This window comes from Pelophylax lessonae (genome assembly GCF_965119305.1).
Source record: "Pelophylax lessonae genome assembly, chromosome: 2".
In the NCBI taxonomy this organism is placed as follows: domain Eukaryota; kingdom Metazoa; phylum Chordata; class Amphibia; order Anura; family Ranidae; genus Pelophylax; species Pelophylax lessonae.
Window position 1 is genome coordinate 380,534,833 of NC_138769.1, and position 12,670 is coordinate 380,547,502.

The following is a 12,670-nucleotide window of genomic DNA, read 5'->3' on the forward strand; positions in this document are numbered from 1 at the left end:
TTTGGATTACAAGCATGTTTCCTGGAACGAATTATGCTCGCAATCCAAGGTTTTACTGTATATATATATATATGAGGAATCTACAGTGCAGGTAAGCAAACTACAAAGAGACCTACAGTATATTGAGAAACAAATAAATGTTCCAAGATTATTAGTTGATTAATCATCCAGAAAAACATTAAACTCACCATTTAAATCTGAATTTTCAAAACGGACCCAAACTATTTTTTCTTTTTCTTCCAATGTAGGTGATCCACTATATGCCTAAAAGAAAAAAAGCAGGGTTATTTATCACACTTCAAAACCAACTTTCACAACTAAAATGTGACCAAAAAATAACGTATCATTAATCTGAAGAATAATGCCTCAAGTTATTGTTAAAAATGAAAACTGCACAGTTGGTTTATGACTGCACTCCTGACAAACAGACCTTAAAGCGGAGTTCCAGGCACAAAAACTATATTTTTTTTTGTGCCCCTCCGCTAGGTAGACCTCACCTGAAAAGGAATTGGATAGTTATTTTTTTTTTTTTTTTGTTTACTTACCTTGTAATTGAAGATCGAAGATACTCACCTCAGAGTACTTCCTCCCTCGGAGCCGCGGCTCACCCCGTCACTTCCTGTCTCGCTATGATTCCTGGGAGCTGAACGTCATAGCTCCCAGGAATCAATGAGACGGCCCCGGCCCCGCTCGTCATTTTCGGGCGACGCTAAACAGCTAAACTGCTAAACAGCTTCTGGGCATGCCCAGAAGCTGTGGAGGAATGCGGCGCCGCACCGGAAGTGACGAGAGGGGCCGGTGCAGGCGCATTCTGGGACAAGAAGACGCGGAAGAAGACACAGAAGAGGACCGCGCCAGCTTCAGCTGCCCACAAGAGAGATGGAAACGCTGTGGAAGAAATTTTATAAGTAAGTATTTCTTCTAAAAGGTAAGTGGGAACCGGGACAGATCAGAGGCTAGCCATTGTGGAATGTTCTAGCCCTGACTGTCCCGGGGGTATGTTTAGTAAAAAATGACTTCTGTGCCCGGAACTCCGCTTTAAGTATGTTTTCTATATGCTGTTCCCTTGCAGAGCTGAGGGTGTCACTTCAGCAGTGCTGTCAGAAAGTCATGACTATAGCTGGCATCCATGAATCGAATATCAATTCATGCATGCCCGTTCCCGTTTATAAGAATCAAACTTTTGATCAATTTCTCATGAATGGGCTTGTTAGTATATTTTCACTCGATCAGCGCATGAAGCCAACCAGCTGTATCGCTGATCAGTTTATTCTGATGGAGGGGGAGTCTCCCCACTGTCAGATTAAAATTACAAAGCATGCAGAATGAGTTTGTAACCACCCATTCATGCCTTCTCCCTGATATCTTTAACATAGAAGTCAACTAAGAGACTTGATACAGTTAAGCAGAAAGTCTGTAAAAAGTTTGGATAAACACTTTTTGCCCTCATTTGGAGGCAAGAGTTGTTATCTATATTTTAAAATGGAATAGACAACATAAAAATGACATAATATGCAATCTGTCTGTAGCAAACAAAGAGAAGATGCAAAAGACATCTCTAATGCTGGCCACACACTTATGCATACTTTTGATCTATATGTATGTATACCGTATCTTTATCTGTAACTGTTAGGCCCTTTTCACACATTCCGGTCCGTCGGCGGACTCCGTTTATCTCAGCGGGGGACCGATCCTCTGATCCCCCACTGAGCAGGCGGATGGCAGCTGTGTCTCCGTGCTGTGTGTGGAGACACAGCTGTCAGGTCCCCGCTGTTCTCTATGGGGGAATTGGATGAGAACGGACCGTCTGTCCGTTCTCATCCGGTCCCATCTGATCCGATCCACTGAACGGATGGAAAATAGGGTTTCCATCCGTCCAGATTTGACGGATCGGATGTCAGCGGACATGTCTCCGCTGACATCCAATGTCCCATAGAGATGCATGGGGTATCCGTTCAGATCCGCCTGAAAAACGGACAGGCAGATCTGAACGGTCCACCTGTGTGAAAGGGGCCTAAGGTAAATATATTTGACGTATGTATATGCCTACTTTAACCACTTTAAGACCAGACAGATTTGCCCCCTTAATGACCAGGCCCTATTTTGCGATTCAGCACTGCGTTAATTTAACGGACAATTATGCGGTTGTGCGACGCTGTATCTAAATAAAATTTGCATCCTTTTTTTCCACAAATAGAGCTTTCCTTTTCATGGTATTTGATCACATGTGCGATTTTTATTTTTTGGGCTATAAATAAAAAAAGAGCGACAATTCTGAAAAAAAAACAAAAAAAAAACAATATGTATCACATTCTGCTATAGGACATTCTCAGAAAAAAAAAACATTTTGAAATCAAAATTTTTAAACATTTGAGGCCAATTTGTTTTCTGCTACATATTTTTGGTAAAAAAAAAAAAAAAAAAAATCGCAATAAGCGTACTTTGATTGGTTTGCGCAAAAGATATAGCGTCTACTAACTATGGGAAAGAATTATGTAATTAATATTGTTTTTTTTTTTTTTTTTACTAATAATGGCAACAATCTGCGATTTTTTTTGGGACTGCGACATTGCGGCAGTCAGATTGGACCCCTAATTGACATTTTTGACACTTTTGAGGGTACCAGTGACATTACTACAGTAATCAGTGCTAACAATATGCACTGTTACTGTAATAATGACACTGGCAGGGAAGGGGTTAACAGTATAGGTGATCAAGGGGTTAAAAGCGACCCTAGGGGAGTGATTCTAACTGTGGGGGGGGCGTGGCTTCTGAAATGACCATAGAGACATGTGATCCTATATAGAAGGATCAAATGGGCTCTATGGTCATTTCAGGGAGAAGAACGGTCAGCTGTGTTTACAACAGCTGACCGTCCTTCTCTCTCAGCGGGGAGCGATCGTGGGTGTCAGGCGGCAATCAAAGCCGCCTGACCCGTGCATCGGCTTCCCCGCTGCCAAGTGGAGGCCGGAGCAGTAAATAGGCGGCGGGTGGTCGGAATGTGGTTAAACCTGACAAAGTATTTGTAATTCTGTTCAGATAATTTTGTGACTTGCACATATTTTCTGCACTTCCCAGCCAGGAGCTGCTTGGCAGTTGTTAGAACAGAGATAATGATGTTTATTTCTTGGCTGGGTAGTAAAACATGACCGAGTTTAAAAATAACATTTTAGAGAATCAGAAGGGCTGATTTACTAAAACTGGAGAGTGCTAAATCTGGTTTAGCTCTGCACAGAAACCATCAGCTCCTAGTTCTTTTTTTTTTTGTAAAAGCTTAATTGAACAAGCTGAAGGTAGAAGCTAATTCGCTACCATGCACAGCTGTCCAGATATTGCACTTCCCAGTTTTAGTAAATCAGCCTCATAGTGTATCAAAAGTAAAGATAGGCAGAGGTCCACCAATCTGTGAAAAGCTGCATCTAAAAATTGTTGAACAATTTCAGAATAATGTAAATCAATGTAAAATTGCAAAGACTTTAACTAAGGGGTCATCAGCCGACAGCCCGCCACTGCTGAATGTCCGGCCCGTCAGTGCCCATAATGAATTCACGTGCACCCGGCCCACAGATATTTTCGCCGCTCTCCTATTCATTGGACAGCGGCGGGTATCACAGGGCTGGATGGGGCGGGAACTGCTGGAGTTAACTTTTCACATTAAACAGCAGGGGATTGGTTTCCAGGCAATCCTAACAACCAATCACCAGCCTGTAAATGTGAAAAGTTAACTTCAGCAATTCCTACCCCCCTCCAGCCGTGTGATCCTGGCCAATCTCTGCTCTGCTGTACACCAGAGTAAAATAGGGAAGTTCTACCTACACAGTGTGTGTTTGTGGGGTGGGTTGCAGAGGACACTATGGGAGTACAGAGGACACTACAGTAGAAGGGGGGGGGTGGCAGGGGACAGAGTACACTGGGGGGCACTTCAAACTGCTTTGGGGGGGGAGGACACCGTGGGAGTGATGTGAAGGGGGACAGAGGAAACTGCTGAGATACAGAGGACACTGCAATGGGGGGGGGACCCTATTAGGGACCCATCTCCCCTAGGAACTGGAACCCCATCTCCAGACCATGCTGGCTGGCAGGGCTGGGGTCAGCCACCCTTGGGTCCCAGGATGGGGGAGGGGGCAGTAAAATCTGAATCCCCACCAGATGGCTTTACAATGGGGATAACCCTATTAGGGACCCCATCACCCCTGGGAAAAGGGACCCCATCTCCCTTGGGGACGGGGACCCCATCTCCCCTAGGGACTGGGACCCCATCTCCAGACCATGCTGGCTGGCAGTGCTGGCATCAGCCACCCTTGGGTGCCAGGATGGCGGAGGGGGCAGTAAAATCTGAATCCCCAGCCACATGGCTTTGTATTAGTAAAGCTCATTAAAGTGGGGTAAACCTGCACTGTTATTATTACTATGTTAGGATTATTATCATCTTCATTTATTAGCAGTTGAATGCGGCCCTCCAAGCATTCACATACATTGAATCCGGACCTTAAGTGGAAAAGGGTTGCGGACCCCTGTTTTAACTATATCATCATTTACAGTACATACAGTATCATGAACGGTTCACAGAACCTAGAGAGATTTCTGTGCGCAAGGGACAAGGCTGAAACAAAATATTGGATGCCCATGATCTTTGGGTCCTCAGATGGCCCTGTATTCAAAACAGGCATGATTCTGTAATGGACATCACTGCATAAGCTCAGAGACACAAAAATAACTATCTATCTGTGAACACAGTTTGCCGTGCCATCTATACAGGGCCGGTGCTCCCGCTAGGCGAAACAGGCAGTCGCCTAGGGCGCACTGCCGCCTAGGACGCAGCCTTACCTCTCAAGTGTCCCTGATTCGCCGAGATCGTCCCCAGCGAATCAGGGCTGAGTATGGTACCGTAATGCTTGTGGGCGTGGCGGTGCAGGCGGCTTGGTTCCCGCACACCGCGAGTGACACATGGCAGCCGAGCCGGTCTCTCTCCCTGGCTGCAGCCTGCCTGTCAGTGCAGAGAGCGGAGAGTACTGAACCCGCCCCTCCCCCTTCCTGTGTTTCCTATACATGGAGGATGCGGGAGCAGCTCACCACTCTGCAACAGCGCCGCTCTGCTCTGAGGTCTGTGACTTTGATTTTTACATCTAATACTAACTTGCTGGGAGGGTAAATGGAGATCGAACTGGGGGGGGGATGTATGGAGATGGGGGGTCTATGGAGCTGGGGGGATGTATAGAGAGGGGGGGAGATGTATGGAGAGGGGGGTGTATGGAGAGGGGGGATTGTATGGAGCTAGGGGGGGGGGTGTATGGAGATGTGGGGATATATGGAGATGGGGAGATGTATGGAGAGGGGGGGGATGTATGGAGAGGGGGGGATGTATGGAGAGGGGGGGGATGTATGGAGAGGGGGGGGATGTATGGAGAGGGGGGGATGTATGGAGAGGGGGGATGTATGGAGAGGGGGGGTGTATGGAGATAGGGGGATTGTATGGAGCTGGGGGGGTGTATGGAGATGGGGGGTGTATGGAGAGGGGAGGATATATGGAGATGGGGGGGTATAAGGAGAGGGGAGGTGTATGGAGAGTGAGGGGATGTATGGAGATTGGGGGGTGTATGGAGCTGGGGGGTGTATGGAGATGTGGGGATATATGGAGATGGGGGGATATATGGAGATGGGGGGATATATGGAGATGGGGGGATGTATGGAGATGGGGGGATGTATGGAGATGGGGGGTGTATGGAGCTGGGGGGTGTATGGAGATGTGGGGATATATGGAGATGGGGGATATATGGAGATGGGGGGATATATGGAGATGGGGGGATGTATGGAGATGGGGGGATGTATGGAGATGGGGGGTGTATGGAGATGGGGGGATGTATGGAGCTGGGGGGGATGTATGGAGATGGGGGGATATATGGAGCTGGGGGGGATGTATGGAGATGGGGGGGGATGTATGGAGATGGGGGGGGGGTGTATGGAGATGGGGGGATTGTATGGAGCTTGGGAGGGATGTATGGAGATGGGGGGATGTATGGAGATGGGGGGATGTATGGAGATGGGGGGATGTATGGAGATGGGGGGGGATGTATGGAGCTGGGAGGGATATATGGAGACGGGGGGTGTATGGAGCTGGGGGGGGGGGATGCATGGAGATGAGTGGGATGTATGTCATCTTCCTACCATCGCACCCCCTGTCATCTTCATCCTCCCTGTACCCCACTGCCAGCTTCCTACCACCAAAGCCCCTTAAATTTACTGGTGCACATCATATAGGACGGACGCAGGGAACATTTTTTTTCCAGTGACAACAACACGGACATTTGTCCTTCCAGTGAAACCACCAATGAAGGGAATTTTTTTATTTCAGTGACACCAAGGATGCAGGGACAATCTTTTTTCCAGTCACACCACAGATGCAGGTGCATTTCTACCTAAAACCCTGCTCACCCATAGTGCAGTGACTGTGTTTTAAAAATGTTTTAAAGTTTTGTTTTTTTTTGTTTGTTTTTTTTTGGGGGGGGGGCGCAAGTAGCTGGTCTTGCCTAGGGCGCAAAATAGTCTAGCACCAGCCCTGCATCTAAGCATGCAACGTAAAGCTCTATCATGCAAAGAAGAAATATTTGGCACATCAAAGAAGTTCAAGGACTTTTTAGCAGTTGTTAGAATCCTATATCAGGCAAGAATGAGACAATATTCCTCTCTCAAAACTCCAGTAACTGGTCTCCTCAGTTTCCAGATGTTTGCAAAGTGTTGGCAAAAGAAAAGGGGATGCTACACCGTGTTTCGGATTCCTGCCAGGAAGCCGACACTGCACACCACTAATCACAGGCAGTGCGACATTTCCTGGTCCGCAGCTGCACAGACCAGGAAATGTCCCACTGCCTGTGATTAGCGGTGTGTAGCGCGGGCTTTCTGGCGGAATTAGGCAGGTGGGTTGGGACTAGGAACACGCCCGAGCCCATCTCTAGTTGCTGCTATCAGTTTCAAATTTACCGTATTTTTGTTTTAACCACTTGCCCACTGCTCACTGTGCTGCTACTGCGGCAAAGTGGCTTGTTACCATCTGGCGACGTAGACCTACGTCACCAGACTCTCCCCCGTCTCAGCAGTGCGCGCGCGCCGCCGGAGGCTCGCTTCCACTGTACTCAGACACAGCGGAAGTCGGGCCAGGGGAAGAGAGGCGGTGATTACAGCCGCTCTTCCCTGATCGTCGGGGATCGAGTGAGGAAATCCGCCCGCTTGTGTAAACAAAGCGGGCGGATCTCCTATGTGACAGACAGTGACAGATTACAGGATAACTTTTGCGCAAACCAATCGAAATACGTTTATTGTGATTTTTTTTACCAAAAATATGTAGCAGAAATCAAATTGGCCTAAAATGTTAATAAATGTTGATTTATAAAAACATTTTTGGGAATGTTATATATATCAGAATGTAAAAAATATTGTTTTTTTTTTTTCAAAATTGTCGATCTTTTTTTTTAAAAAATGAAAATCGCACAGGTGATCAAATACCACCAAAAGAAATACATTTTGGCCTAAATATATGACAAAAATTGAATATATTGGATATTTTTTAACTGTAAAAGTAGAAAATGTAAATTTTTTCACAAAATGTTCGCTCTTTTTTTATTAATATCGAAAAAATGAAAAGCGCAGAGGTGATCAAATACCACCAAAAGAAAGCTCTGTTTGTGGGAAAAAAAGGATGTAAATTTTGTTTGGGTACAGGGTTGCATGACCGCGCAATTGTCAGTTAAAGTCGCGCAGTGCCAAGTTGCAAAAAGTGGCCTGGACGTTAAGCAGGAAAATCCTCATGTGGTAAAGTGGTTAAAAAAATTGAACATTTTCTCAGTTTAAACACTATATGTTATCTATTTTCTGTTGTGAATAAAATATGAGTTTATGAGATTTGCAAATCATTGCATTCTGTTTTATATAGATTTTACACAGCATCCCAATTTTTTGGGAATCGGGATGGTAGTTTCTCAGGAGACTGTGCAACAAATTGTGATGAGTGGATGAGCAGTTTAGGACACTGGCCATATTCAACCTTCTTTATTATTAATATATAGATTTAACCTGGGCACACAAATGATAATCTGTTTATACAGTCTCTGCCCAATGTCTTCAAGATGACCATACATATTTTTGGCCCCTTTCACATGGGCGATCCGTTCCGATCTGCCTGTCAGTTTTTCAGGCGGACCTGATCGGATGCTCCATGTATTCCTATGGGGCAGCGGATGTCAGCGGTAACATGTCCGCTGACACCTGCTGCTCTCCGATCCAATCCTGTTCGTGAAATCCGGACGGATGGAAACCCTATTTTCCATCCATCTGGAGGATCGGAACGGATGAGAACGGACAGGCGGTCTGTTCTCATCCGATCTCCCCATAGAGGACAGCGGGGATTTGAAATCTCCGTCTCCACACACAGGGCGGAGACAGAGCCATCATCCGCCTGCTCAGCGGGGATCGGCGGATCAATCCCCCACTGAGCAGAACAGACTCCGTCAGGCGGTGCGCCCGTGTGAAAGAGGCCTACAACTTAAAAGTATCATATCCTTAAAGCTGGATACACACTATACAATTTTCTTTAGATTTTTTCCTTTAGATTTATCAAAACTATATAATATTAGGTCAAATCTAAACACTTTCAATTTGTATGCAATCAGGCAGGCCCTTGCACTACATAGTTGAAGGTAAATCTAAAGGAAATCGAACAACAAAAGTTGTATTGGTGTGTATCCAGCTTTAGATCTAATGATGAATTTGTAGTGCAAGGGCTTGACTGACTGGACATTGCACTATGTTTAGCCAGTATAACCAACAACTATTGGGAAGGCTCATATAAATCCATTCAGTTTACATGCAGTCACACTATACAGCTCGTGGTAACTTAAAGAGGTTGTAAACCTCAGAAATTAAAAAAAAACAAAAAACGAACACCTGAAAGACAAACACATAATGAGCTAGTATGCATCGCATACTAGCTCATTATGAAATACTTACCTTAGAACGAAGCCTCGCAGTGCCGAACGCTCACCTGTCTCACGGGTGACATGTTTGGTCGCCCTTCTTCCGGGTTTGCGGTATCCGGCCATCTGATTGCATGCGCGTGGGAGCCGACGGTCACAGCACGGGGCTCTGAAGGAACGGCACGAGCGGCCGTTCCTTCAGAGCGCATGCGCCAGTGATGTCACTGGCTGCATGCAAAGTAAATATCTCCTAAACGGTACATGTTTAGGAGATATTTACAGAACCTATAGGTAAGCCTTATCATAGGCTTACCTATAGATACAAGTTGCAGAGAAGGGTTTACTTCCTCTTTAAAAAGAGATGGTAGGATCAGATTGTAATTTGTAGGAAAAGCCAAACAGATTGTAAACTCTAGTGCTTTGTGTTCCATAGCCTGGACAAAGACATTTTATGGTAATTTAACCTGTTTTTGACCTGTTTTTGCTTGCAAAATTGTTTGGTGTGTCGATTCAAAGCGGCTTATCATCACCACAATTAAACAGACCCAAACAAACTGCTTCTTGGTAGTTTCTGATCATCTTATGAGAAATAAATGGATGTAGAAGTTGTCCTTAAGGCTCGTACACACTTGATGAAAATCGGACTAAATAACCTCCGATTTTTCTCTCTCATGCTCAGCGGTCATAACCGTTTTTAGTTGGCATAATGTTCACAAAATTTCTCGTCCGTTTTTGTTTTTTTTTTTGGGACATTTGTACCAAGATTTCCGGGTCATCAGCAACTTCAGCTAATGTGTGGTCTTTCGTATCCGATTTTTCGCGGACGTACTGCATACACATTAAACGAAAATTGGTCGTGCTGAGGACCGACGATAAAAATTTTGGTGTTTGTCCCTCCGTTTTTTTTCGTTGAAAATGTCGGCATCGGCTGCTGAAAGTTGTGTACACACTAGGCGAAAATCGTACGATTTTACCTCCGACGGGAATTTTCGGCAGATTTTCTACTAGTGTGTACACCACTTAAGAGGCTCCCATTGGAAAACAAAGAACCCACTGAAAGGCTACCACCAGTTAGATGTATTACAGGCAAATGATCTCTGCATGCTGTTGTAGATGATAGAAATACTGCAGAAGCAGAAAGGCATGCAATGAAACTACTGCACTAACCTGTGGAACAACATCTTGAAGAAATGTAACAACACTTTCCATATAGGACTGTTCCCTGAAAAAGAATCAGAATTAGATTATATGAAAAATTGTCCAAAACACAGTAATTTAGCATGTATATCAATCAGATCATCAGATTTCCACATTTCCCTTATCTACTCATTGCGCCGTTTACAGCTTTTCTCTAATTAGAGTTGTAAGTACGATAATGCAAGGATTTGGTAAATTGAACTCCTGAACTTGCATTACCTTTTAAGATGGCTTAATGGATGTTTACAAAAGATGGCACCTCCAGGGACCTGGTTGCATTTATTAGTTTATCTTCAGATGCAATTGGTTTCCCAAAACACAGACACTTCATTGTGCAAATACACACCAGCTTCCAGGTTTGATGCCTTTCCCACCTGGCTAAAATACAAAGTTAACACAGCACAGCCAAAACACGGCTCGCAAACGCAATGTATTTGCCTGCAACAGATCACATGGTACAAAACAACCATACAATGCAATTGCGATGCGGCCCAAACAAAGGTGCATGCAAGTCTTTGATGTGCTACGGAGTGATTTGAGCCTATTCAAATCACACTGCACTAAATCCCATGCGAACTGCACAGGAATGTGGTGCGGTTTCTGTGTGATTCACATGCAGATCATAGAGTTAACCAAGCCTATTCTGTCTTTAGACTTGACTATAAAGCTAGCGTGTTTTAGGAACCTTTCAGTGAATCGCCCACAGTTGCAAATTATTAGTAACTTGTGTGACAGAGAGCCCCTGTCAGTGGTAGATAAGATGGTGTGTATCTGGCACATTTGGAGTTTTTGAATTTTGAGGTTTATGAGGTAAATAGAGATCTGTAGCAGGATGCTAGGGGTTAAGCACTGACCACACCTTACCAACCCCCCACCCCCCTCACCTGGGGTATAATTTGCCTTCCCTTGGTTAATCAGGGTTGGTGCTGAGAGAGCAGGCTGTGAGGGAACCTGTCTGCAGGACTGGAGCAGACACAGTGAGGTCTAATTATTAGCCAGGAGGCTCACATTTGTTTTGATGGACCTTTGCTTTGGGACTTTATTTTCTACCCCTGTGCGGGAATCCTTTTCTGTTTGCTGTATATGCTGACCAAATAAACATGGGCAGGAAGCCCTGAACCTTATACAAGGCTGGACTACTCTCTGAGAACTCTCTACTTGAAGCTGACCTCCCACACTTGTTAGGATTGCTTCCATTCATTTTTTTTTTTATTTAAGGGAGGACTTTAGCCAAAAATTAGAAATGAGAAATACAGTCAGGTCCATAAATATTGGGACATCGACACAATTCTAATCTTTGTGGTTCTATACACCACCACAATGGATTTGAAATGAAACAAACAAGGTGTGCTTTAACCACTTGACGTCTGCTCACATTGCTGCTACTGTAGCAATGTGGCTCGTTATCGTCCAGCGACGTAGACCTATGTCGCTGAACTCCTCCCCCTGTAGGCGGCGCGCGCTTCCGCTGTTTTCAGTCACAGCGGGAGTCGGGCCAGGGGAGGAGCGGCGGCGATCGCCGCTGCTCTTCCCCGATCGTCGTGGAATCGAGTGTGGAGATCCACCAGCTTGTGTAAACAGAGCAGGCGGATCTCCTAAGTGACAGGCAGGGACAGATAGCATGGTTCAGCATAGCTGAACATGCGATCTGTCCCTGACTCACTCAGTCACCTCCCCCCACACACGTTAGTAAGCACCAGGCATACATTTTACCCCTCCCTCTCCAATAAAATTAACCCCTTCCCTGCCAGTGTCATTTTTACAGTAACAGCGCATATATATAGTACTGATTACTGCAGTAATGTCACTGGTACCCCCAAAAGTGTCAAAAATGTCAGTCAAGGGTCCGATCTGTCCGCCGCAATGTCGCAGTCCCGCAAAAAAAAAAATTGCAGATCGCCGCCATTACTCGTTAAAAAAAAAACACCAAAAATGACAGAAATCTTTCCCTTAGTTAGTAAACGCAATAACCTTTGCGCAAACCAATCAAAATACGCTTATTGTGATTTTTTTTTACCAAACATAGGTAGCAGAAAACAAATTGGCCAAAAATTTAAAAAAAAATTGATTTTTACATTTTTTGGGGGGGAATTTCATATAAAATAAATGTTAAAAATATTGTTATTTTTTCAAAATAAACGCTCTTTTTTTGTTTATAGCGCAAAAAGTAAAAATCGCACAGGTGATCAAATACCACCAAAAGAAAGCTCTGTTTGTGGGAAAAAAAGGACGTAAATTTTGTTTGGGTAATTGTCAGTTAAAGTCGCACAGCGCCGAATCCTCCGGTGGTAAAGTGGTTAACTGCAGACTTTCAGCTTTAATTTGAGGGTATTTACATCCAAATCAGATGATAGGTGTAGGAATTACAACAGTTTGTATATGTGCCTCCCACTTTTTAAGGGACCAAAAGTAATGGGACAATTGGCTGCTCAGCTGTTCCATCGCCAGGTGTGTTATTTCCTCATTATCCCATTTACAAGGAGCAGATAAAATGTCCAGTGTTAATT

At 44.8% G+C, this 12,670-nt stretch overlaps 1 protein-coding gene across 5 annotated transcripts in view; it reads right to left on the reverse strand.

The window, feature by feature from the left end:
• Nucleotides 1–12,670, reverse strand: part of BCAS3 (BCAS3 microtubule associated cell migration factor) — a 1,702,410-nt gene that overhangs the window by 1,675,803 nt on the left and 13,937 nt on the right. For all 5 annotated transcript variants that reach the window (XM_082245731.1, XM_082245733.1, XM_082245734.1 and 2 more), the window contains exons 2-3: nt 10,134–10,188; nt 189–264 (exon numbers count right to left, since the gene is read on the reverse strand). In XM_082245731.1, the coding sequence (XP_082101857.1) occupies nt 189–264; nt 10,134–10,188 (131 nt within the window). The remainder of the gene's footprint in view (nt 1–188; nt 265–10,133; nt 10,189–12,670) is intronic.